Source organism: Pectinophora gossypiella, chromosome 13 (assembly GCF_024362695.1).
Source record: "Pectinophora gossypiella chromosome 13, ilPecGoss1.1, whole genome shotgun sequence".
Lineage (NCBI taxonomy): Eukaryota > Metazoa > Arthropoda > Insecta > Lepidoptera > Gelechiidae > Pectinophora > Pectinophora gossypiella.
The window spans coordinates 7,990,488-8,014,019 of record NC_065416.1 but is presented as its reverse complement, the minus strand read 5'-3'; the positions used below and the strand labels follow the sequence as shown (position 1 = coordinate 8,014,019).

At 36.2% G+C, this 23,532-nt stretch overlaps 1 protein-coding gene across 3 annotated transcripts in view; it reads right to left on the bottom strand.

The window, feature by feature from the left end:
* The window catches only part of LOC126371975 (serine/arginine repetitive matrix protein 2), a 131,130-nt gene that overhangs the window by 96,753 nt on the left and 10,845 nt on the right, over window positions 1-23,532 (bottom strand). Inside the window, exon 2 of one of the 3 annotated variants that reach the window (XM_050017470.1) lies at window positions 10,290-10,390. In XM_050017470.1, coding sequence (XP_049873427.1) covers window positions 10,290-10,370 — 81 coding nt within the window. In that variant the 5' untranslated portion in view covers window positions 10,371-10,390. Of the gene's footprint in view, window positions 1-8,318; window positions 8,469-10,289; window positions 10,391-23,532 lie in introns of those variants that run through there. The other 2 variants (XM_050017467.1, XM_050017469.1) reach the window with 2 other exon arrangements.

The window sequence follows — 23,532 nt, the reverse complement described above, 5'->3', positions numbered from 1 at the left end:
TCAAGCGAGTTTTGATGTTATAGTACAGTTATGGTAAAAACTGTTTTGCTGTTTGCTGTATGTGATACAAAATGTAGCGTTTTTCACCCTTCATTTAAAAGAATGAATAGTTTTAAAAAACGTGACGTCATTATAGCTAGAAGCGCCGGCCATTAATTAAATTAATAAATGTGAACGAGAGAATGAGACGGGTCCAGACCTTGCATTGATGCATTAAATACCTAGCTCGCGGCTATCGGGACTATCTACTTTAGCCATCAATTTCGGACATACTGTACCTTGGAACAATGAAATGTTAGGACCGAGTTTACCATGTGATTGGTGTTACTAACAGGAGTGACTTATGTTTCTCTTTTAAAGATTTTTGGCTGTGAATTGATCTTTATTTGTATGGGTATGCGCAATAAAACAGAAACTATAACGTAGTTTTTATCTTCTTCTTATCGTATGGGTTGTTACCAACCTCATCAACCCTGGTATCAGGGTTATTACTGACCAAACCAAAGGCCCCTGACATGGCTCATGTAACGACTACATACTTACATCAGTAGTAGTAACCGGGACCAACGGTTTAACGTGCCTTCCCAAACACAGATAATCTTACTTTCGGGCAATCAGGTGATCAGCCTGTAATGTCCTAACCAAACTAGTTTTTATAAAATATATATATTAATATAATCATATAATAAAACTGTCCAAAATAAAAAGGCAATTCTAATCAGAACACCACTATCAATATTAGCGACATTAAGTGGCCGATTCTCCATAACATTGGATAGCATAAATACACACAATAACCCAAACGCAAGATTCTAGCGTAACTCATATCTGTAGACTCTATTACATTGTATTACGTGCTCTACCAAAATATCTAAATACTGCAGGTGCCAATTCTGTCTCCACAGTTCTAGGATTCTCTCTCCCACGAGGTCCTCCCTTCCTCTCGCAGTCTGATACAATACAATATTTAGGCGCCGCTAATGGCCATCGCCTCGCAGACACAATGGCTGCTTATCAGACATCTCACATACTCCAACACCAACCTGGAACACTCGACAGATCACCAGCATAACGCATTGAACGTGGTACTGGAGAAGGGACAGTGTGGGGTATGAGTTCGGGACTTGAGGCAACCTCACTGTTGGCAACATCAAAGCCCTAATTATAAATTTTAATGTAATATATTTTGCTATGGCAATATTACAAGACTTTACGCCAAGGACTTTGCCGACGAGGCATGTTTTCTTATATCTCGCTACTTATGTAAATATTTCCTAGTTTTTAATTTAATACAGTCCACTTAACATCTCGAAGAGGTTTTATTTACCGAAGCAACCATCGCCTCCAACACTAACATAACATAAACAGCCACTAACAAACAAACACTAACATAAAGTAGGGTACAGCCGTCCCCTCAATCAACCGGAGGGGATATAGAGCGTACTCCACTACGCTGCTCCACTGCGAGTTGGTGGAGGTGCCTTACGACAGCGACAAGTCTAAGAGGTATTAAATAGACAGAGGAAAATTAACATCATCATCTTCCTGAGCGGGTTCAGTTACTTAACATGTAGAATTAAAAAGGCCTCCATTTATATAATACTCCAAATATATAAACAGTAGAGCAATTTGAGCACATAAAATGAAGTGCGCAATGTCAGATATCAATATTGCTTTTTGGGATGAATTGCTTCAATGTAGCCGTTTTAGGCCTCCAGAAAATATGGACAGATCCAGAACTTTCAACCTAAAGAGAAAAGTAGCCCAAACGGACAACAAACTTACAAAAAACTTTCATTTTCAGATACATAAAATACGTTGTTTGAGGTTTATGCGGTTATTATCACAATTAAAACACATAATACCGGGTTCTTACCGAGATGACATCCTGTGATCATGGCACTTACAACAGTGTTGAAATATTCATATTCATATTCAGGAGATCCCTGATTTTAACGGCCTCCGTGGTCCAGTGGTTGAGCGTTCTGCTCACGATCCGGAGCTCCCGGGTTCGAATCCCGTTGGAGACAACTTTGTGATCCCTAGTTTGGTTAGGATATTGCAGACTGATCACCTGATTGTCCAGAAGTAAGATGATCCGTGTTCGGAAGACACGTTAAGCCGTTGGTCCCGGTTACTACTTACTGATGTAAGTACTTAGTCGTTACTTGACTCATGTCAGGGGCCTTTGGTGGTTCAATAATGACTAGGGTTGATGAGGTTGGTCAGCCACCTCACAACCCACACGATAGAAGAAGAAGGCGGTAAGAACCCGGTATTATGTGTTTTAATTACATAAAATACTATGTATGTAAAATCATATTTCTTCATATGGAAGGATCTCGTAATCTAAGATGATACAAAAATAAAATAAAATTCCATGCTAAACCTGTGCAAGTCATGTAAGTCAGCTAAGAACGACACTCACTGACATGATAATCACTATTCCCCGTGTCTGAATATGATACTGATCACCATATAGGAAGTTCAAAAAGAGTACGTTAACATTACCCGTTTATAATAGCTCTCGCATGTAGGTACAACAACAAGAGATAATTTACGAAACATGAAGTAAAGGTCGCGCCAAATATAGGCGGCCAGATGGATTGCCAAAAAAGATAGAGCGAAATAGTGTTGCCGATCGATAGTCTATCGAGTTGCCCAATAGCAAGAATATCGATAGTGTAGTTCAATAGTATCCATAGCTCAAAACCTGACAATGGAATCGATAAAGTAAATACGGCAGGGATAGCATCGGTTCTATGGTTGCATGAACTTTAAAAACTTTGGATACCTCTACCAAAAGTATCTAATAAAAGCTCACAGAAACAAAACTATAGGATAGGATACTATTTCTTTTTTTAAGAAAACTATCGATTGCAGAATTATCGATACTTCGGCAACAATAGAGCGAAACGAAATTAAGGTCCTGCCTTGACTCTACCTAAAGGTCGGTGCTCGAACTTTTATCCAACTATAAGAATATTTGTAAACCAGATTTCAGTTTGTATTATTATAAATGGCTATTTTTGAAATATGTTTATTAAATTCTTTAGATCTTGCTATGTTAGTAATGAATCGCTATAATAATATATAAAGCCATATATTAAAACATCTAATTACATAGCTTCTATAACACATACGCGTAATGAAGATTAATTTACTAATTTAGCGTACTCATAACGCACAAAAAGCATTATAATAGTTCTACGAACAAAAACTTTTAACTAGTTTTTCATGGAAATAAAATTATACAGATTATACTAAATACCGTGTACATGTAACATAAAATTGAATAATCATATTGCGCATTACCATCGCAAAAAGCTGACGAAAAATTTAATATTTACAAAATTACAGGTTAGAAGAGGCAAGTCGTTTCAGAAAATAAACAAAATAATCTCTCAAGCGTGTTTACAGCCGTAAAAACATATTGTTTGACTTTAGTCGACTTGGGAAATCCTTGAATATTAACAAGTGGCATGAAGTATGAATAGCGTAGAATTATAAGCACTAGCAACGCTCCTATTCACGTCTCATCAAAGTCAGTTGCATTTGAAACCGAGAGTGGCATTGTGAACTAAACTAGCCCATTGACCGGGGCCTGACCCTTCAGGCGAGCAAGGTCGTCCACTTGTTAGACAAGTAACTAAACGGATCTAGAAGTCATCTAAATGGAGAACATTTATTTATGAAAACGAGTCTTCTGAACATTCTCACTCTTTCTTTTTTGTTTCGTAGTAAGTAATGAAATTAAGAAATATAATGGTGCAGCTCCAGCAGACAAAGAACTCCTAATTTTATGTTAAGTTATACCTGTAATTTCTTACCTGCTGAAATGGAAGGAGCTAAATTTAATCAAAATCGAAGGCTTAAAATTTATAGAAATCAAAAACAAAAACAACACTTCCAAAATTTCAACGTTAATGTATAACCGGACAGAATTGAATGACAGCTCACGTGAAACGGGATGCATATACCATCGAGATGCCTATTTGATTCGTCCTGGTCATCTAGTCATATTGTTAAAAATCATTCTTTTGATAATTAATAGCTGTCAATCATTTTAAGAGCACTAAGTGAGAGTCAATGTTGTGTACTAACATCTACGTATGAATACCACTGGGTACTTTCGTTCTTGCCTACCCATTCATTCAAAACCCGGTTCTCCACCCATATATTCTCGATTATGTATGAACGTCATAGCATAACATAGGTGCATATTGTAATTTATTGAAGTTACGTGACCGATACGAGGCATGCTTTGTTCTACGTAACCTTATTAATCTATGATTCAACCTGTTACATTGTTTGCGTTTTTTGTCTTAGATACTGTTATTGTTTTTCCTGATTATTGTCTCTACGTTCTAAATACCTACATATTTTATAAGTCATCTACCAATAGAGACGTTTGCATCGACCAATAGTACTGGAGGATAGTAAGTAAAAGATATCCTCTGGACCTCGATCAAGACGAATAACGACAAGAAAACTTTATTATACTCATATCGCCTTTACCATTTAAAATAAACAAGCTGTGAACGTGTTCCGGCCAAGTAGTTAATGCCATCTTCGGCGAATCTACAATAAGTCACGTCAAAGAAAAAGGTGAACGTGTTTGCCAGCCAAGCAAATTTAAATCAAATTATTTAGCAATTTCATTAAATTTTACAGGTTCACGTTATTAGGTAGGGCGACAAATTTGTTAACTATCAATTTGGAAACCAATCACTGGGCGCACATTGTGCGTTATTAGTACGATCAATTTGAATTTTTTTTTATATATTTTGTGTGTGTGCAATAAAGTATATTTGATTTCATTTGATTTGAAAATCATATTAGCGCGTTATTTTATTGCATTGCTTACCAAGTATTATCTACTTAATTTTAATCTTAGTTTACTTACATCTAAATTGCAAATTCTAGGTACCATTTCTTTTTCACGGCGAGAATATTTAAAAATGCACTTACAATTTTATCTGGACGTGTCACCTACCTTTATTTATACCAAAAGACTAGGAAACAACAGCGAAAAATCTGCTAGAACAGTTTTTTGCTAGAAACGATCACAACCGCAAACACTGTCGTCGCAAAATGCGCTTTTTTGCGCAACGCTTATCCTAACAACCTTTGACGAAACGAGACGTGATGACCTGACAACATCGAACAGATGACACTTATTCCGAAGAACATCTGTGGCGTAACTTTAGGTCTTACAGAAACTACCTACCAATATGTTAACCAGTCTGTGAAATAATGAGTGAGTGGCAAAGATCATTAAACTATAAAGTTTTTGTCGCTAAAGATAAATGACACATACAGTGTTAATAATCCCTTTTTTATAAATACAATTTTGAGTTATAATTTTCTCTACTTGGCACTTTAATTATAAAGAAATATATGTTCTAAAAAATCTATTTTTCTGGGTAATTTTAACCGAATTCGGAAAGCGCGAGCGTTATTTGACTTTTCGGAAAATTGATCTATGTATACTACAATTCCTAATCACACGAAATACCATGTTTCTTATTTCAAAATTAAATATACTTTTAATAAAATTGGTATAAATTACTGTAACAGAGCAATAGCCTAGTGTTCCAGTAGTAACAGCACCGCGTCGCTCGAGCTGTCGCGTATCAGTTGCGTACGCGCATGAGTCAGAGCAAGGCGATCCCTACTGCAAGGTGACTGCACTGACAACTGTGTATGCTATGTTGATCGAGAATATCGTGTGACATGTCAGGATGTCAATGACAGGACAAGGTTCTGTTACACGTTTCAAATTGGAAGAAGGGACAATACACGTTGATTTGATTTTGATTGGAGACTTAGATTTTTCGTGCCGGTCCTTAACTAGGAGTGTGATCGTAAGTTATTTTATAAGGTGGCGTACCTAAGCCGTTGAACTGCGGTTTAGTAAGTAAAGGACATCTTTCGGAATGTAGTGTACTATCATCTGTCAAAAACTCAAAATTCTGTTTTGGTCCCTCGATGGGAACGCACATTAACAAGAAATAAAATATTTAAAAACCCTGTAGAGTTCGTAAACCATTATCTACGACATAACTTATACCTTACACTTATCTACCTTAAACCTAAGGTATATTAAGTTATGCAAATAATAATAATAAGGTTAAACTTAGGTAAAACCTTCGACAGACATATACATTTACAACATTAAAATATACACACATGTTAAAAAATCAGAAGATTAAGTCTGCTCTCGTACTCTGCGCACCCCATTAGGAGTATGTATGTATGTAATAGTAACCAGTAAGGATTATGGTTCGTTTTATATTTGATATGTCTACTCTGTGTATATAAAGTGCTGTGAGGTAAACATAAAATTACATGAACAAGATTTGCGGTTTACCACACTTGTCAACTGACATGTGGCTGGCCCATATCACCTATAACCTAGCTCTAAAACTTACAGAACATTTGTGACAGATAGGACACGCGCTTAAAAAACTTTGTTTTAATTCCCTTTTTATATTATACTAGAGTACTTACTGAGAAACGTGCCTACACGTTATACCAACATAACATGGACTATTTTTAATTAAGCCTAACAAATTTCAAGGAGCAATGTACCAACATAGAAACCACTGTTTTTTTCCTAATAATGTACTTAGCTAAATCATATTTAAGTTGTTCTCCAGAATAATTGGTACAACGACCTTAGAATGCGTCTAACAGATGCTTCATAAATAATCACATTACACGACAGTAATTAATTAAGTATACAAAAAAAAGCTACTTCATTCTCACTATATTCAATATAGTAAAATCGTACCAAATCACCGAAAAGGTCTCGTCGAAACGCGGTAGTATAGCCCTTTACAATACATGGCGCTCCCACGGCAGCAGCGCCCGCGCAAGGTAAACCGGCTATTCTGCAGAGCAGCCTGTGAATGGCTTGCGTAACCGGCGCGTAGTAAATACATGAGGTGTTTGTTTCACTGTTTTCCTCAATTTAGAATTGTATGTAGTATCTGTATGGCATATCTATATTGATTTAACGTCGTTATGTACGTGTAGGTTCTGTCATATACCTAAATATACTTTTCTACCTAAACTGACTCCGTACTATCTAGTAAGTAAGTGAAAATTAAAGTATTACCGTAAGATAGTTTAATATGACGAGTCTATGTAGGTATAGTAACAAGTTCCCTAGAAGATACCTAAAGTAAGAAATATAATAAAACTATTTAAAATATATACTTATCCAATTTTTTACATTAGATAATACCTCTATGAACTGACAAAAACCCGTTTTCTGCTAATCCAACGTTGACGTAGTTTCAACATAATACAACTATAATTCTGACATAATATTGCACATTTTTTTGCTTCTGACATAGTATCCTTGACGTAACGTTGTAATTTATTATGATATGAACACATATGAGACTAATGGACTAAGATAGAACAAATGTGAAGAAGTAAGAAGCGCCGCAAGAGTACTTAGAATATGCATCGTCGAAACTATTCCAAACCTCCTGAATCTTCGATTGAAAAAAAAAAACATTTTTCTAATCCAATATTAACTATCCTAAGTTCGCGCTTTTTTGTATGGCTTTATCTTATCAGTTTTAAAATAAGAACATCATTGTTCAATCAGAAAAAAAAACCACAGTTCTCTATTCAATTTTAAAATTGAACTGTCATTGGATTTTATTTCTTTTTTAAATAATTGAAATCTTTTGTTCGAATTATAAAAATAATAGTAACCTATTATTTTATAGTTAAAATCTCTTTGAACGAAAGTAGAAGTAGTTTTAACTTTCAATGCCCCACGTGGTATAATGAAGAGTAAAGTCGTGACTAATTGCAGGTTCCGTCGCGGCGTGAGAGCCTGCAGATCCAATACCTTGTTAACCGTTTAATTAGATCGTTCTCAATAAAAATAATGGCCAAGGTCCCAATTGTTTAGTTACACACGCGAATTATTCACGCTATATTCTATTCCGTTGCTTGAACGTTGGAAAATAGCTACTGGTTTTACTAGGATTTTAAAAACCAGGAAAGTCATTTTCTACTTTTTGGTATGGTATATCTAATATTACAAAGCATAACGTTCTAATCACTGCTGATTATTACTGAACTTATTGCGATGTACTTATTTTATAAGTAATAAACGTAATCAAAGGCCTTCCATACTTTTTCACTTATTCCTAGTAAATGAATGCGGTCCCAAACGGAAGCAGTAACCTAGTAATATTATATCCGTAATTAAAAAGATGATCTTCGATATTTAAACAGTTAAAAAAGCACATAGCGCCAAACACTTTTAAAAAAGGAAAATAACACAGCACTTATGATATCACAGTATCACACTAGCGTCACTCGCGACGAATTTAGACGTAATAATACAATCTATGTATTATGTATTTTATTTTCGTATTTTAAACTCGAAACATGTTAATTCGCGACGTTTACGTATTGGCGAGGCCGCTCGTCGGATGCTGAGAACTGCACTAAACTACTAAGCTATTGTATGCAGGTGGATTGTACGGATTGTACTACATAAAGGGTGGCCACGCGATTTTGGGTTATATGGAAAAATATAAAATTAACATAACATAAACGTCCGTCCTTACGTCTCACTACAAAACAAAATAGAAATAGAAAAAGTACAACATGCGGCCTGAATCCTGATCAATAAGAAGTCTATGCGCAATGATGCAGCATAATTTGATATACTACATTTTATGGAGGGTTGTAGCCACAGACATGAACATTTTAATCAAAATACATACCTACATAATTGAACCGTAACAAATATTTTATCACCGTTTAGTTACTTACCTAAAAAAATAATTAAAAAAATCGCGTTACAAAAAAATACCTTAAATCAACCATTTTAGGTCACACACACTAGGTGGGTTTTAATAATAAAATATCCATAATGCTCGCAGTGGATGGTAACTCTATCTATTCAGTATCCGTCGGCCGTATTATGGTCATTTTCCATTCACACAGTGAAGCAATCCACTCGCCGAGTAGAAGCCGAATCGAAACGTCGTCTACTACCGAACTTATAATTAAAAATAATTAAGTTGATATGACACATTAGTACCTACTAAACTACTAACTGAACTTTCAACTCGAAGGAAAAAATAGGTGTCAGGATACCAATTTAGAGTACTTAAACTCTCCCACCCTCCCTCTGCCCTCTGCGGGACTTGCAATTCTACTGCAACTATAGTGTAAATGTAGCACTGAAAGCAATATGGTTATTCAGAATAACGATATTGTCTTGTGAAAATCAAATAAGTATTGCTTATATTTTTCAGCTGCAATATTCGACAGATTTTAGCAACGGTGTTCAAGTAAATATTGTACCAAGGTGATAAGGAATTAGCATGCCGAATCAATATCGTGTGTGAACATTTTACGCTGCAATTTTTATGCTACTTCAGTTAGTAGCCTCTTGCTAAGTAATTTATGTTTAATATACGAATGATTCTTAATTTGATTCAACGTAATGGTTTAAAAGCAAGTAATCATTATTTGTCTACTTTAATTCAATTATTCACTTCAATACCATAGGTATTTAGAGACCTAATTTCGGTAGTAGATTTTATCTTTAAAAGTCGATTTTCATTTTAGATACCTTTTGCCTACTATTTTTATATTTATATATTTATTTGATTATTTTCATAATTATTTTCATACAAATAGATAAACAGTTTATAAAACGGTTCGAAACGAAAATAGTACCTATACGATTTAAATATATTTTCTTTTTTAAATATATTTTCAGGGATTAGGGAGTCTAGACTGAGTGAATTTCAAGTGATCTGCTAAGGATCGTATAAATTGCGCAATGTGCAGACGCAAGTACTACAATGGGCGCCTATCTACCGATCCTCAGCAGTTACCGCTACCTAGCCACCATATTGGGCAATAAGCATGGTTACTCTATAGCCTATAGGCCAAGGTATTTAGATTAACGAAAGGCAGCCTAATTAATTCACTGGGTAAGTCTTAAACAGTATTATGCAGCAGGTGTAGGAATTGCAAAATGTTGGTCCTTAACGTAAATTATGTCAAGAAATGTGTTAATTCACGTTGATAAAGTTTTATTAGCATAATAATTATTATTCTAAATGTCTCCAACCAGTGCCTATATAAGCGTTTTATGTTATGTACATTCGTATACAACGATTCGATATGTCGATATAACAAAAGTACAGACCTACATGAAGAGATGGCGCTAGTAGTCACAAATATTGAAAATGCTAATTATAATTAATTATATAAGGTAGCCAGATAATACATACGGTAGCTAGAGCTTCTTCATAAGTGGTGTGAAGAGGGGGTGACGCAGGGGGCGTCTCTCGCGTCAACGCTGCCGTCGGCATGTCAGTACATCACTGGCCAGCTGGAAAAAAAGAAAAATAATTTAAATGGGCGGATTAACAAAAACAAAAATTTGAAACTCGAATATGCTACCTTCGTAGAACTAAGGATCGACCCAACCAATACCAACTCAATAGCGAATGTCTCTTTTTTCTTGATTGTTACTCACTTCTTAGTCGAACAAATGGGAAGAGCTCAGGCTCGTACCTGATATAAGGGAGACACTTGCTAATTAGAAAGAAAAATAAGTAAAATATACTTCGTATCTCTACATTATAAGGAAAATACTACGGATAACTTAATTCCCTACATTCCCTACTTAAAAACTCGAGTCAACGAACTTCATATTTGTTATCATTTCTAATCATATTTACTCGGAACAAAGTTGGTCACCGTAAGATAATTTCACGGCTAACCCAGGTAATAATAACGTCTAAAAAATCGTGGACAAAATAGTACAACAAGATGTTTTTTTACTAATACAATATACAATCAATGGCGCGTAGCAAACGAACGCTTCAAAGAATTTATTTGCCTATAAACTCATTTAAAGTTACAACTTGTGTAATTGCCAGCTGATTACTGCTTCAATAGGCATTCTTTTATAAGTAACTGGCATAATAACGCCAGTGAAACGTTGCAAAGTGGTACTATCGCTTGAAGAAGTGTTATTGGCGGTACGAATGTTGCTTGACCTTGTAGTGGCGTCCGTAACGACTGTGCAAACATTCATTACCATGCACGATGGTACCACAGTATGCTGTATGGCACCGTCACTGAGCCACGACATTACATGGTTTGGGTTGTTGTACGAATGCGAGCGAGTAGCGGGTAAGTAACGTACAGCGTATAGATACTCTATATGTACTCTATATGCGTTTTGGACCACAGCATCACGCATTGGTCGTAACATTTAAACCCACCCGGATTTACGAGCGGCATAAGTTGTAGCAACGCGCTTGCGCGCCTTTACAATGCTACAGCAACGGGTCTGCGCGCCGCTACAAGAACACTGCGACGATGGGATCTCGGCGGAACAGCTGATAACGCCCTTTTTTCTTATTTTCTTAGAACAAATAATTACCAGTTTTAGAGTCCGCTGGTCGTTTTATTACAACACCAGAGTAGATGACCCTTTTAAGTGATAGGGCTCTAGTCTCCAATACACGCATGTATACCCAAAGGGTGCTTACCCCTGTGAGATGTATGTATTATATGCCAGCTATGTTTAAGTCCCACGTAAGTTTGTATCCAACCTCGTTTATTACTTACCAGAACAAATGGGGTAGGGCCAAGTAAATATAAACAGTCTATATTACACCCTGTACATACATACATACTCCCTATACTCCTTATCTACCCGAAGGCGTTAAAAATATATCTACGGCGATTTAGCAGCTAATATCATTACGTTGCAAAGCTGAAGTGGCAGTGGGCAGGACACATAGCGAGGAGAACCGATGGCCGCTGGGGCGGAAAGGTTCTAGAATGGCGACCACGTGTCGGACGACGCTCAGTGGGTAGGCCCGCTACAAGGTGGACCGACGATCTGGTGAAGGTCGCGGGAAGCCGCTGGATGCGGGCAGCGCAGGACCGATCGTCGTGGAAATCCTTGGGGGAGGCCTATGCCTAGCAGTGGGCGTCGTACGGCTAATGATGATGATCATTACGTTATATAAATGATTTATAAGGAAAATAACAAGAGAATGGAAACATCTCATAGAATCAGCATATTCTAAAGAAAAAGTAAACTGATACCTACTTATATGCATAGTCGCTTAATCGCTATCATAAGGACAGCAACCCCACGTTGGCGTAATATATGGAAATGTCGACGTACGGACTATTAATGTACGTTAATTATGTGAAAATTCATGCCACGACTCCACTCAGGTGCGTCTTGCCAAGATCTTTATAGATCAGGATCTGAACATGTTTACTAGTAGGTAAATCTTATGTCCTAGAGAACTACTTATACTTATTCTGTTATACGCGATCTCAAGGCTGTTCTATAAATATCCGGAAAACATTCTGCTACTTCTAACGTGTGGGTTGTGAGATCAATGACCGATCTCACCAATCCTGGTGTCAGGGTTACTATTGAGCCACAGGCCCCTGACATGACTCAACTAACTAACTAACTACCATATTAAATAAACATACCAGTATTTGTGGTTTAGTAATTTAAGTTGAGAAGAAATATTTCACAATAAATATTATACGTTTCAAATTTCAAAGCCTTTGTACATTTTGCACGCCTTTATTTTTTTAATATCCTTTATACCGACAACTAACAATCTGAACGCATTTTATCCGAATCATTATTTTATAACGACTATTTATAATATGAATAAAAATGAATCGTCAAATAACCATAAATATTGATTTAATTAAATAAATAATTGTGAAATAAATAATTAAGTGTGTTTTAGCGCGCGACTATCTTAATTTGGGTATAGGTTTGAATTTGGAATCATATTTAAGTAATATTTGACTACATTTACATTACATTGACTATATTTAGATCTTTAACGGCATGTGAAATTCTTCAGCAACCCGCGGAACGATATTATTTATGTGTATGTGAAGAAATAAAATATAAGATTATAAAATGTATCATGTAGTAAAAATGTTAATTAAAAATAATAAACACGCTTATCTAACCTAAATCTCTGCATAATCTGTGGATCAATTAGCGGGTAATCAATAATATCATGGATTTTAAATATTATGTATTTTGATGACAATTCTCTAAAGTTGCTGTTTATTATATCGGGCCTGTCGTAAAAATCGATAGACAGATGTGTCCTTTCTCACATAATGGAACATAACTGTTACCTACCATCCAGTGTATCATAAAAATGGATTACTTAAAACACATAATAACGGGTTCTTACCGCGTTTAAAGCAGGGGTATGAGTCTCCCGATATTTCGAAACTTTTGCAAGTGCCATGATCACGGGATGACTGATGATATTGGAGTGAAACTTAAAACAGTGGATTACTTGTGAATGTCCTGTTTAGATTTTACGATATTTATGTATCTATGTTAAAGAAAAAGCTTGAATATCCTCCTCTAACAAGTATAAACGACAACAACGGTACCACACCTGATGGTCATGACCACTGTGACCTTACAGAGGATACATAAATACGTGACATGGAAAATAATAAACATTTTATTATCAACTCCGGTATGAAGATTAAGAGGTGTGTCTATTACTTAGGAGATAACTTGTGGTAAGGTCAGCCATTTGTAAAGATTTAAGTTTTATATTATTATGTCTATTTCGTCAATATGCATTGGATTATGTAGATTTAGTTACCTATCACTAAAAATAATATAGTAAGAAAAATGCATGTATTCATACAATTAATTAAATAATGTATTTTACGTTCGAAAGCTTAAAAAATATTTTATTAATATTTTTTAAATGTTGTTCTAAATAAGCAGTATTAGAAATACTTACTGTTTCTTTAGGTAGGTAACTAACACAGGAAGCTACAAGGAAAACAAGTTGATTCATCTCATTAATGCATTGACGTTTTTCATTACCACTACACAGTATGTCTCCATAACATCGCTTTATCATAAAATACTAATTTCTATTAAGATTATTAAGGACAACGGCCCTGGGATAGCACCCCGTTGCAACCGATCTTTATAAGGCGTTTGACACCTTTAACTACAAGGAAGTTCGTTTCACCTTTGCCACCGTAGCTTTGCGCGTCGTTTCCTCATTTTCATGGCGCATGTGTCGATATACTAATGACACAAAATGCATAATCGGTGATTGAATTTGACCATATATGGATGGTGAACACGGTTACAAAATGGAATTATAAAGACGCTTAAGAAAGAAAAAGATGCTTACAGCCCATTATGGTAATTGATATTTGATTGAAGTGTTGAAAGAAATAAAAATAAAGGATTTCACGAAAATGAATTATGTTGTATGTTCAAAATATACAAAATTTCTTATAAAATACCTAATTAGTCAACCGGATTAGGTACGAAGTATTCTCCACCACGCAGGTCCGGTGCAGGTTGGTAATGGTGTTTGGGCTATGTTTATGTTATATAAAGTAAAATTCAATATAATAATAGATAATAGAACAATTTAAATAAAGATATCTAAAAAAAATATAAATAACAACGCCAAACTTTCCAAACAACGATTCTTCTAAACGTTTGTTACATGTTCAATGATTGTTTCTAACGACACTATGGGAAATTGTAATGATGCAATCGTTGTATTGCATACGTAAGAGGTGAATATCGTATAGTAGATTAAAATAGCTACAACAAACATTACTTCCGTAATTATCTGTGTATTCAAAATATCTTTATTCGGATATGATTAAGCACATTCTAATGTATAAATACACTGTTGAAGTATTGAGTTGCATACTTCAGGAAGTTTGGTTGTCCTTATTAACTAAGCAACACGAATGTATGAGTTCTTATTACTGTTTAAACAATAAACATCTCAATGCGTGATACTATTGGTGTTGGTAAGTCACGAAATAGTTTTGCATGTATATTTGAAAATTACTCATGATATCATATTTATAATAATGAATATTATTTATTCTAGAATTCTCTTCCACGCTACGTCAAGAATGACCGCTTTTAAAATTTGAAAGCGAAAAATAAAGATAAAATTTAAAGCAATGTTAATAAACAGGTCAATTAATATTTGTTTTACAAAACCTCACCTATTAAGTTATATTATATGATAATAATCGCAACCAGCTTCTCCTTTTTCGAAACAACTTCGGATACGGGCTAACGAAGGTCAAAAGTAGGAGACACAACAATTGATATCCTCTCTTTTAAATTCAAATATGGATCGTCAGTAAAACATAAGAAGCGGTATACAATCAAAAGCGTTCATATAATCGAATGGCAATCAAGATAGCGCGATGCCCATACAAGACCGCAGCCTCGATGAGTCACATGACCTCACTTCAGGAAAGGAAACTTGCCAGTCAAATTGTACTTTCTTTTCTACAGCTGATGTATGGTAAAGGAGCTAAAGGAATAAGACAAGAAATAACGACGAGGTAAATATTATAGATAGAGCGGAAAAACGAAAGAGATTTAACCCAAAAATATTAGAATTGACATGTGACATTGTGTCTCCAACTAAACATGTAAATTATACTTTACACAATATAGAACGTTATGGAAGAGTATTGCAATATCAAAAACATATTATTAGCATCATGTAAATTAAAAATGTCCGCCTACCTAATTTCAAAACGAAAGGTGATAAAACGGAGGAGTTACGATAATGGTCAACGCGAATCTGTATGATGAAACTATTGGCATTTCCTAAACTTAATATATCTATGGTTAATGCATTTATCTTTGTTGGAAATTTCAAACAACATATAAACATATACTTGTTATATTGAATGACTGTAGTAATGCGGATATTGAATTTTATCTTATAAATGATAACTAAATTATAACGAAAATAATGCGTTTTCACACGAAGGGAAATGATACTTCACTACGAACTTTCCTACTTTGCCTTTATCTTTATTGCGATAGGATGCGATATAATTGAAATCAATAAAATATTTAACTTCAGTATAATACGAGTATCATTAAACAAAACAATAAATACCAGAATAGGCATGAGATTAATATTCAATATTCTCATGTTTTTATGTAAGTAAGTAATGCATTATTTACGCAAGTCAAACCCTCGATAATGAACACAACTTGCTCCGGAAGATAAGATGTTAAGTAATTTCACACTGTGTTGATATTCACAAAACAATTACAAAACCTGCTCAATGAAGCGCCAGCACTTGATAAATCATTTACACTCGAACAGGTACTATCTACGTCTTTCGTAACTAGAATGTGCTGGTACTCTGCTCACATACCAGTCACAAATCAAATGAGGGATTATTCTCAAACTATCAGTTACACTCTATTGATTAATTAACCTTTAAGCAAGTTGAAATATTAGCTGTTGGGCAAACTAGCAATCACAATCAGCACATATTTTACGATTGAACAATCACACTGAATCAACACAAATGCGCGTTGCGACTGCAGAATAGCCCCCGATACCCTATTCCGACTGGTTCTCAGGTTCTCAGTTCTCTCTGACGCCGCGTAGGACGCTACATGCTCTTGCGCAACTAACAACCAACTCCTCCAATCCATCGAACATCCTCCCGTGAAATAAATGAATGTTAATTGTACGATTCCACAAACTAATTAACCGCGAAGGTTAGGCGATTGTTTTAGACTCATAGATTTCAAAGTCGGCATTGTCAATTATTTTGACGTAGTGAGTAAACAAAAGTGGGCAATTGAGTCAAGATTTTTGGTGTTCGAGGTTCAATATTATGAAACAAAAATGAACCAAAAATGCAATTATTTCAGTGGAAAAAAAATATTGTATGTAGCGTGATTAAAATTGTGTTTTGAACTGTACATGTAAATGACAGATGTGATGTCAAGCAGTCGCCGTTCCGGGAATCGCTGTCCACGCTACAATTCTACAGAAGAATTTATTATAGCTACGATTTTCAAAATACTTAAAAATAATATATACTTTATCTTAGACTGAAATTGCTTATTAATTCTCGAGGTGTATTAATAAATGAATGTAATTTTTTAACAATCGAATTCTGAATGAGGGTGGTATAAGATAAATCGTCCACTAACACGCCTCTAATTATGTGTGCCCGCCGAACATTTGTAAGTGTTGAATCTTATTATCGATTTTCGAAATCTCGCCAAACTCGTTGATATCAGATTCCGATTCGATAAATAATTCATGAGGTTTCGATACCACAATAGGGCTTACGGAATCAATATTTATGGGAGTTAGTACGCGAAAAAAATTACGAAATATCATACTGGTTTTTCTGGTCATCCCAAATTATGGTGAGCGTGTATCGACGCTCTCCAAGCATTGAGGTACCTATTCGTAAAAACTCGTATATGCACTTTATTAAGAAATAAATTGACTCGGGACTTAAAACAAAACATAATTACTTTACACGAGCCTTTATATGATAAAAGTCTTTGCCCTTATAATATGACCAGGCCATCAACATGCATTATGGTCCGATTGTCTTAATACCAAAACAAATATACTTAATCATTTATTAACGAAGCAGCGGATCATTCTCAGTTTACCTGAAATCATCCTTTGACAATATTAACATAATTTTAAATTCTGCAGCCAAAACACGTCTCAATACACACGTCTCAATTCTGAATAATATTGACGAAAGAATATAATTAACATAATATTATTCGTATATGAAATTCAACGAACCATGTGCAAAAGAATTACGCCCAGTTTGATTTGTACTATTATTACACAATAGTAAAACAATTTTTATTTTCATTTACTACTCGGTTACTACTTACTGATGTAAGTAAATAGTCTTACATGAGTCATGTCAGGGGCCTTTGGCGACTCAATAGGAACCCTAACACCAGGGTTGATGAGGTTTTGTAATCCACCTCTCAATCCACACGAAAGAAGATTTTCATTTAGAAAACTTCAACTTTGCAAGACATGGGTAAGCGCATTTTGAACTTTTATTTATTTACTGTCAGGAGGATTCACACTATACAAATTCATTACTCAAAACAGTAAAATAACTATGCTCACTACTCGTCGCACTAGTTGCGGATTTAAAAAGCAATAAATTTTAACGCCCTTCTGTTTGCTTTGTTCGGAACGCTGAGGCATGCAACGTCGCTATTGTATGCGAAATCGTTTCACCTGTTAGTGCGTGTGGTCTTGACTAACAGACTCTTCAAAAACTTCAACTGCTTTCAAGGTAGCACAATGAGAATTAAGAGCCAGAAAATTAGGTTTGTATTGTTAGCCTTGACTTGTCATTTTAAAGAATGCTTGCTTAATTATGTGTTTGACTAATAGAGCAGTAAATAGAGTAATATGTTAATTTTAATTGTTATGATGATCAATCATCATAATGGAAGATAGCGCCTTCTAAGGTTTGTCCGTGGCGCTCACAACACATTATAATTATTTGTCTTATCTGCTCCCAGTAGAGCGCAGATGCATATTATTACATTATTATATTCGAATATTATTATATTTGTATGAAAAACCGAACCTGTCAAATCTTCAGGTTAGGTAAGCGGACCCTGTGAAAAACGGGATAGTGCTAGGGAGATGATGACGATTCAAATATTATTCTGTGTGGGTACCTAGTTTATTTACCACCCCAGTATCATCAGTATTATCCCAGTTTGTTTGAAATATACGACCACCTATCGTATTTTTTTTGTTATTCTAGTTTCGAATAAAGTATATTTTAAAGCAAATGTTGACCCAACTGGGCGCCCTCAGACTGTTGTCTTAAACGTTGTACCGGGTGAGAGCCTTCAGCGCTCCCCATTTGTCCGGCCAATTAGTTAATGCCATCTGCGGGAAATCTAAAATAAGTCACGTCAAAAAAAGCAAATGTTAACGTAGCCACAATGGTCTAATCACCAGGTATCGCCATTACCATCGCCACCTTCCCTCATGTCACATTACTATGGAATACACCAACGTTTCTATCTTTACAATCTCCTAGATTCCTGTCCATTACATAATCTCCACTTATTATAATGAGGTTCGCATCGAAGGCGGCTAATTTCCCGTCTGTGACGCCGGCCAGGGCGGTGAAGGGTCCTGACATTTGCTCCGAGTAGCATCACCTGCAGAGACGGCTGCAGATAAGTTTGTTCCGTTATTATATATAAGCTTTTAGATATAAGATTTGATATTGTTAGTGCGGTTTTTTTTTTACATAACGTAGTATATTCTTGGGCGAAATGTATTTATTTTTCAAAACATTTTTGTGGTTTTTATTTATTTAAACGTTAAAAAAACATTTATCTATTTATATTAGAAAACAATAAATGCCAACCACTTTAAAATATAACAGACTCTAAGAACAAGGGTGCTTTATAAAACTGTGATTGCGTGTCGATAATGAAAAACTTTCTCACGTGACATAGAGATTTGATATAAAACTCATGCACGAAAGACCCCTAAGTCCGTGAGTCCGTGTCTGAGTTCGTGTTACATAAGCATCGTGCCATGCTCATCATAGTTATTATCCTGACAAGCCCACGGGGCCAGATTTGGTGCGAATCAAATTCTAATCGCCTTTGAGTATGAGTCTTTATATCCTTGTTAGTACGTATGAGCATCATGGTGACGAACAATATTGTAAATCAGGTCAGTGTAGTACTAAATGGTTGCTATCGATTTGAGGTGACGGCAAAATCTTCAATTGGAGCTTGATAAGTGGACACACATACATGTGGGAAAATCAAAAATATATTGCTAGAAATTAATTCGATAAACAAACAATGACGTTTTCATGGTACAAATCTGAATTACATTAGCCGCCAATGTTGCCATTATAATAAAAAACTACTATAATGAGTAACGACCTAACGATAACGTTACAAAAATAGGTATTTTTATTATTTAACTTATTACTAACCCACATACTAATAACCATGCCTATAATCCTTTTTAAATGGCTTGAGAGTAAGTCGTCAGAACTTAGAACCCTATTTCACATGTTTAGTGAAGTACGCTTTATACAACTGCACACATCTATTGTCCCAGTGAGATAGGTCCGTCAGTTTACAGCTCAGAGTTGCTCCAAAGAAAACACATTGAAATTAAATCTACCAATTTTTAAGTAGTAATATTGACATGTTCAACTTTTAACATCATCCTAAACCTTTGAACTTCTTGCGACGGACACGTGATAAAAATGTCTAAAATAAACAAAATTATGTAACAGCGTAATTTTAAAGACATGAACTGTGATCAACTGGGGCATGATGCTTGCGGTGTTGACTGGGACCTCGTGTATGGCGCTGATTCAGTTGATGATAAGGTCAACGTGTTCAACTCACTCCTGACCAATCTTTATGATAAGCATGCGCCTGTACGAGCTGTTCGCCTAAAGCATTTCCCAGCACCTTGGTTAACTGATGAGCTGCGGGTGCTTATGGCTAAGAAATCTAATGCGAGAACTCGCTACAAGCTCAACTCATCTGAGCGCAATAAGGATAGGTACAGGAGTGCTAGGAATCGGAGCAATACTGCATGTAGGGATGCTCAGCGCCGTTACATCTTTGCTTCAGTTGCTAATGGTGATCCCCCTCAGGTGTGGAAGTTTCTCAATACTCTTGGTATTGGGAAATCGAAGCCCAACCCCCCTTCTGACGTAGATGTTGATGCTCTCAACATGCATTTTACTTCTGGTGCAGCTAGTTTCGATTCCGCAACTAAGTCTGTCACTTTACAACGCCTAAATAATTCCCCTATCTTTTCTCCTAACTCTTTAGATTTCACTCCAGTTTCGGAAAATGATGTTAGAAAACAAATCCTGTCCATTTCCTCTAACGCTGTTGGCGGTGATGATATCAGCCGCAATATGCTTATCCCTATCCTTGATATTATCCTTCCTGTGATTACTCATATCCTTAATTCCTCGCTGTTTTCATCTACCTTTCCCAACATTTGGAAGCAAGCTATTGTAGTCCCTATTCCCAAGATATCTAGCCCATCTTCCTTATCCCATTACCGTCCCATCTCCATACTTCCTTTCCTATCGAAGGTGCTTGAACGTGTGGTTCATCACCAGTTGTTTTCCTTCCTCTCCAAAGGTCATCTAATGAACGCATTGCAGTCTGGCTTTCGTCCGGGGCATAGCACAGTTACTTCTCTGGTCAAGGTATCCGATGATATCCGCATGGGTATGGAGCGTCAGGAAGTGACTGCTTACTCTCCTTGACTTTAGCAATGCGTTCAATAGTGTTGATTTTGACGTCCTACTGTCCTTTTTAAAATTATTAAACGTCTCCTCATCCGTCACAGACTGGTTCCGTAGCTACCTTGAGGGTCGTCGGCAGCGCGTCAAGGTTGACGGCATGTTGTCTGACTGGTGCAGCATCACGGCTGGAGTCCCACAAGGTGGCGTCCTTTCTCCACTCCTATTTTCCATCTTTATTAACTCCATTTCCCAGAGTCTTACCTGTTCCTACCACTTGTATGCGGATGATTTGCAGATTTACACCCATGTACCTGTGGAAAGTATTCAGCAGGCTGTTTGTGTCATGAATTGTGATTTAGTGGCTATTGCGGCTTGGGCGTCTGAACATGGTATTTCAGTCAATCCCGGTAAGTCGCAATCCATAATCATTGGTGGTCGCAGGCAGCTTGCTCAAATTGATTTTCCTTGTCTCTCCCCTGTTTCCTTCATGGGTACTGTTATACCTTATTGCGAGACCGTCAAAAACTTGGGCGTCTTTTTTGACAGGACGTTATCCTGGACACGCCAAGTTAACGAGGTCAGTAGGAAGATTTTTGCCTCCTTGAGGTCCCTTGGGCGCTTGCGTAGCTTCCTGCCCGTTAAGACAAAAATTGCTCTCTCCCAGTCCCTTCTTCTTCCTATCCTTGACTACGCCGATGTTTGTTATTTGGATCTCACTGAAGAGCTGCTCAACAAACTCGAGAGGTTGCAGAACGCAGCCATCCGCTTCGCGTTTGGCTTGCGTAAGTTCGACCATGTGTCGGTGTACCGTGCGCAGCTCAAGTGGCTCCCTATACGACTTCGGCGAAATTCCCATATCCTCTCACTCCTTTTCAATATCCTCCATAATCCCAATACTCCCCCTTACCTCAAAGAGCGTTTTAGTTTGAGGACGGAAGTTCACGAACGGCTGCCTCGATCGTGCACTAGGATGCTATTGGTAGCTCCCACCCACCGAACTGATTACTACGGCCAGTCTTTTACTGTGCAAGCTGTGCGCTTATGGAACTCCTTACCTGCTTCCATCAGAGTCGCTAACTCTCTTCAGAGCTTCAAAAACCAGTTGCGAGCTCATTTTGAATCCTTATGTGGATATTCTTAGGATATTACTATTATGTATGATGTATTTTATTTATTTCAATACCTGTATGTGTGTGTATAGTCTATTATTTATTATAATAGTTTTCTTTAGATTATGGTTAGGTATATTTTTAGTATATATGGATTATATTAAATTGAGTATTTATTAATATATGTACGTATAGTATAGAGTATTTATTATATTAACTTAAGTTTTACTTTTAGGTATTTATTTATTTATTTTTTGTTGCACCATCCCGCATCCAAGTTGTAAATGTTTGTTTCCTTTTGTTGGTTGCCTGGAAGAAATTGCTCTAGAGCAATAAGGCCGCCCAAATTGTACTGTATTCATGTGTTATGTCTGATTGTTGAAATTCTAGTTCTGTGCAATAAAGTATATTTGATTTGATTTGATTTGAATTATGAATACACTTGTTGTTTTTGTCAAAAACGTGTACGATGACCTCATACGATAAAGGAGATGGCGAATGACAGAAAACATGCGGGTTTTGTAACCAAAGAGCGTAGGAGCGAATTTTTGTTTGATTTTCGCTCGTTCAGATTTTTTATAGTAGTCGTAACTTAGGCCGCGATGCAAATGTTATCATTATTTTCACCAAAAATGGCCACGACGAATTTGTAAACGAATATCTTTGTTTCTGAGAAGAATTTTCGGCCTTACGTACCTGAGAAACGGGAATGTCGTAAAAACGTGTAATTATTTTTATTTATTTTTTTATTAAGATGGGTTTGCTCTTGACTTTGTTCTTCCACGTGGAGAAAAAGAAATTGACATCAATCATAATAGGTATGTACATAAAAGGTGTTTGTTTTTTAAACATATTCCATGGCTCACTATTTGGAGATCTGGGATCGATTCCCGATGGGGACATAGTCGAAATCACTTTGAGAGACAGTCACTTGATATCCGAAATAGTAAGATGATTCCATACTTCGGAAGGCACGCTAAGCTGTTGGTCCAAGTTACTAGCCGTAAATGATCTCCACCAATCCATAGTGGAGCAGCGCGATGGAGTGTGCTTCATATCCCCTATGGTTGATTAAAGGAAGGTCTGTGCCTAGCAGTGGGAGTGGGACGCATATTTTCCAAAGTTCCTATGTTAGTTAAAGTAGCATTACGTATCTACTTATGTATTTCTAGTAAACAACTTTCCTCATCATATTTCTATTTATAAATTGTTTTTATTACACACATCTATCTAATACGAAACTCTCAGACCCACT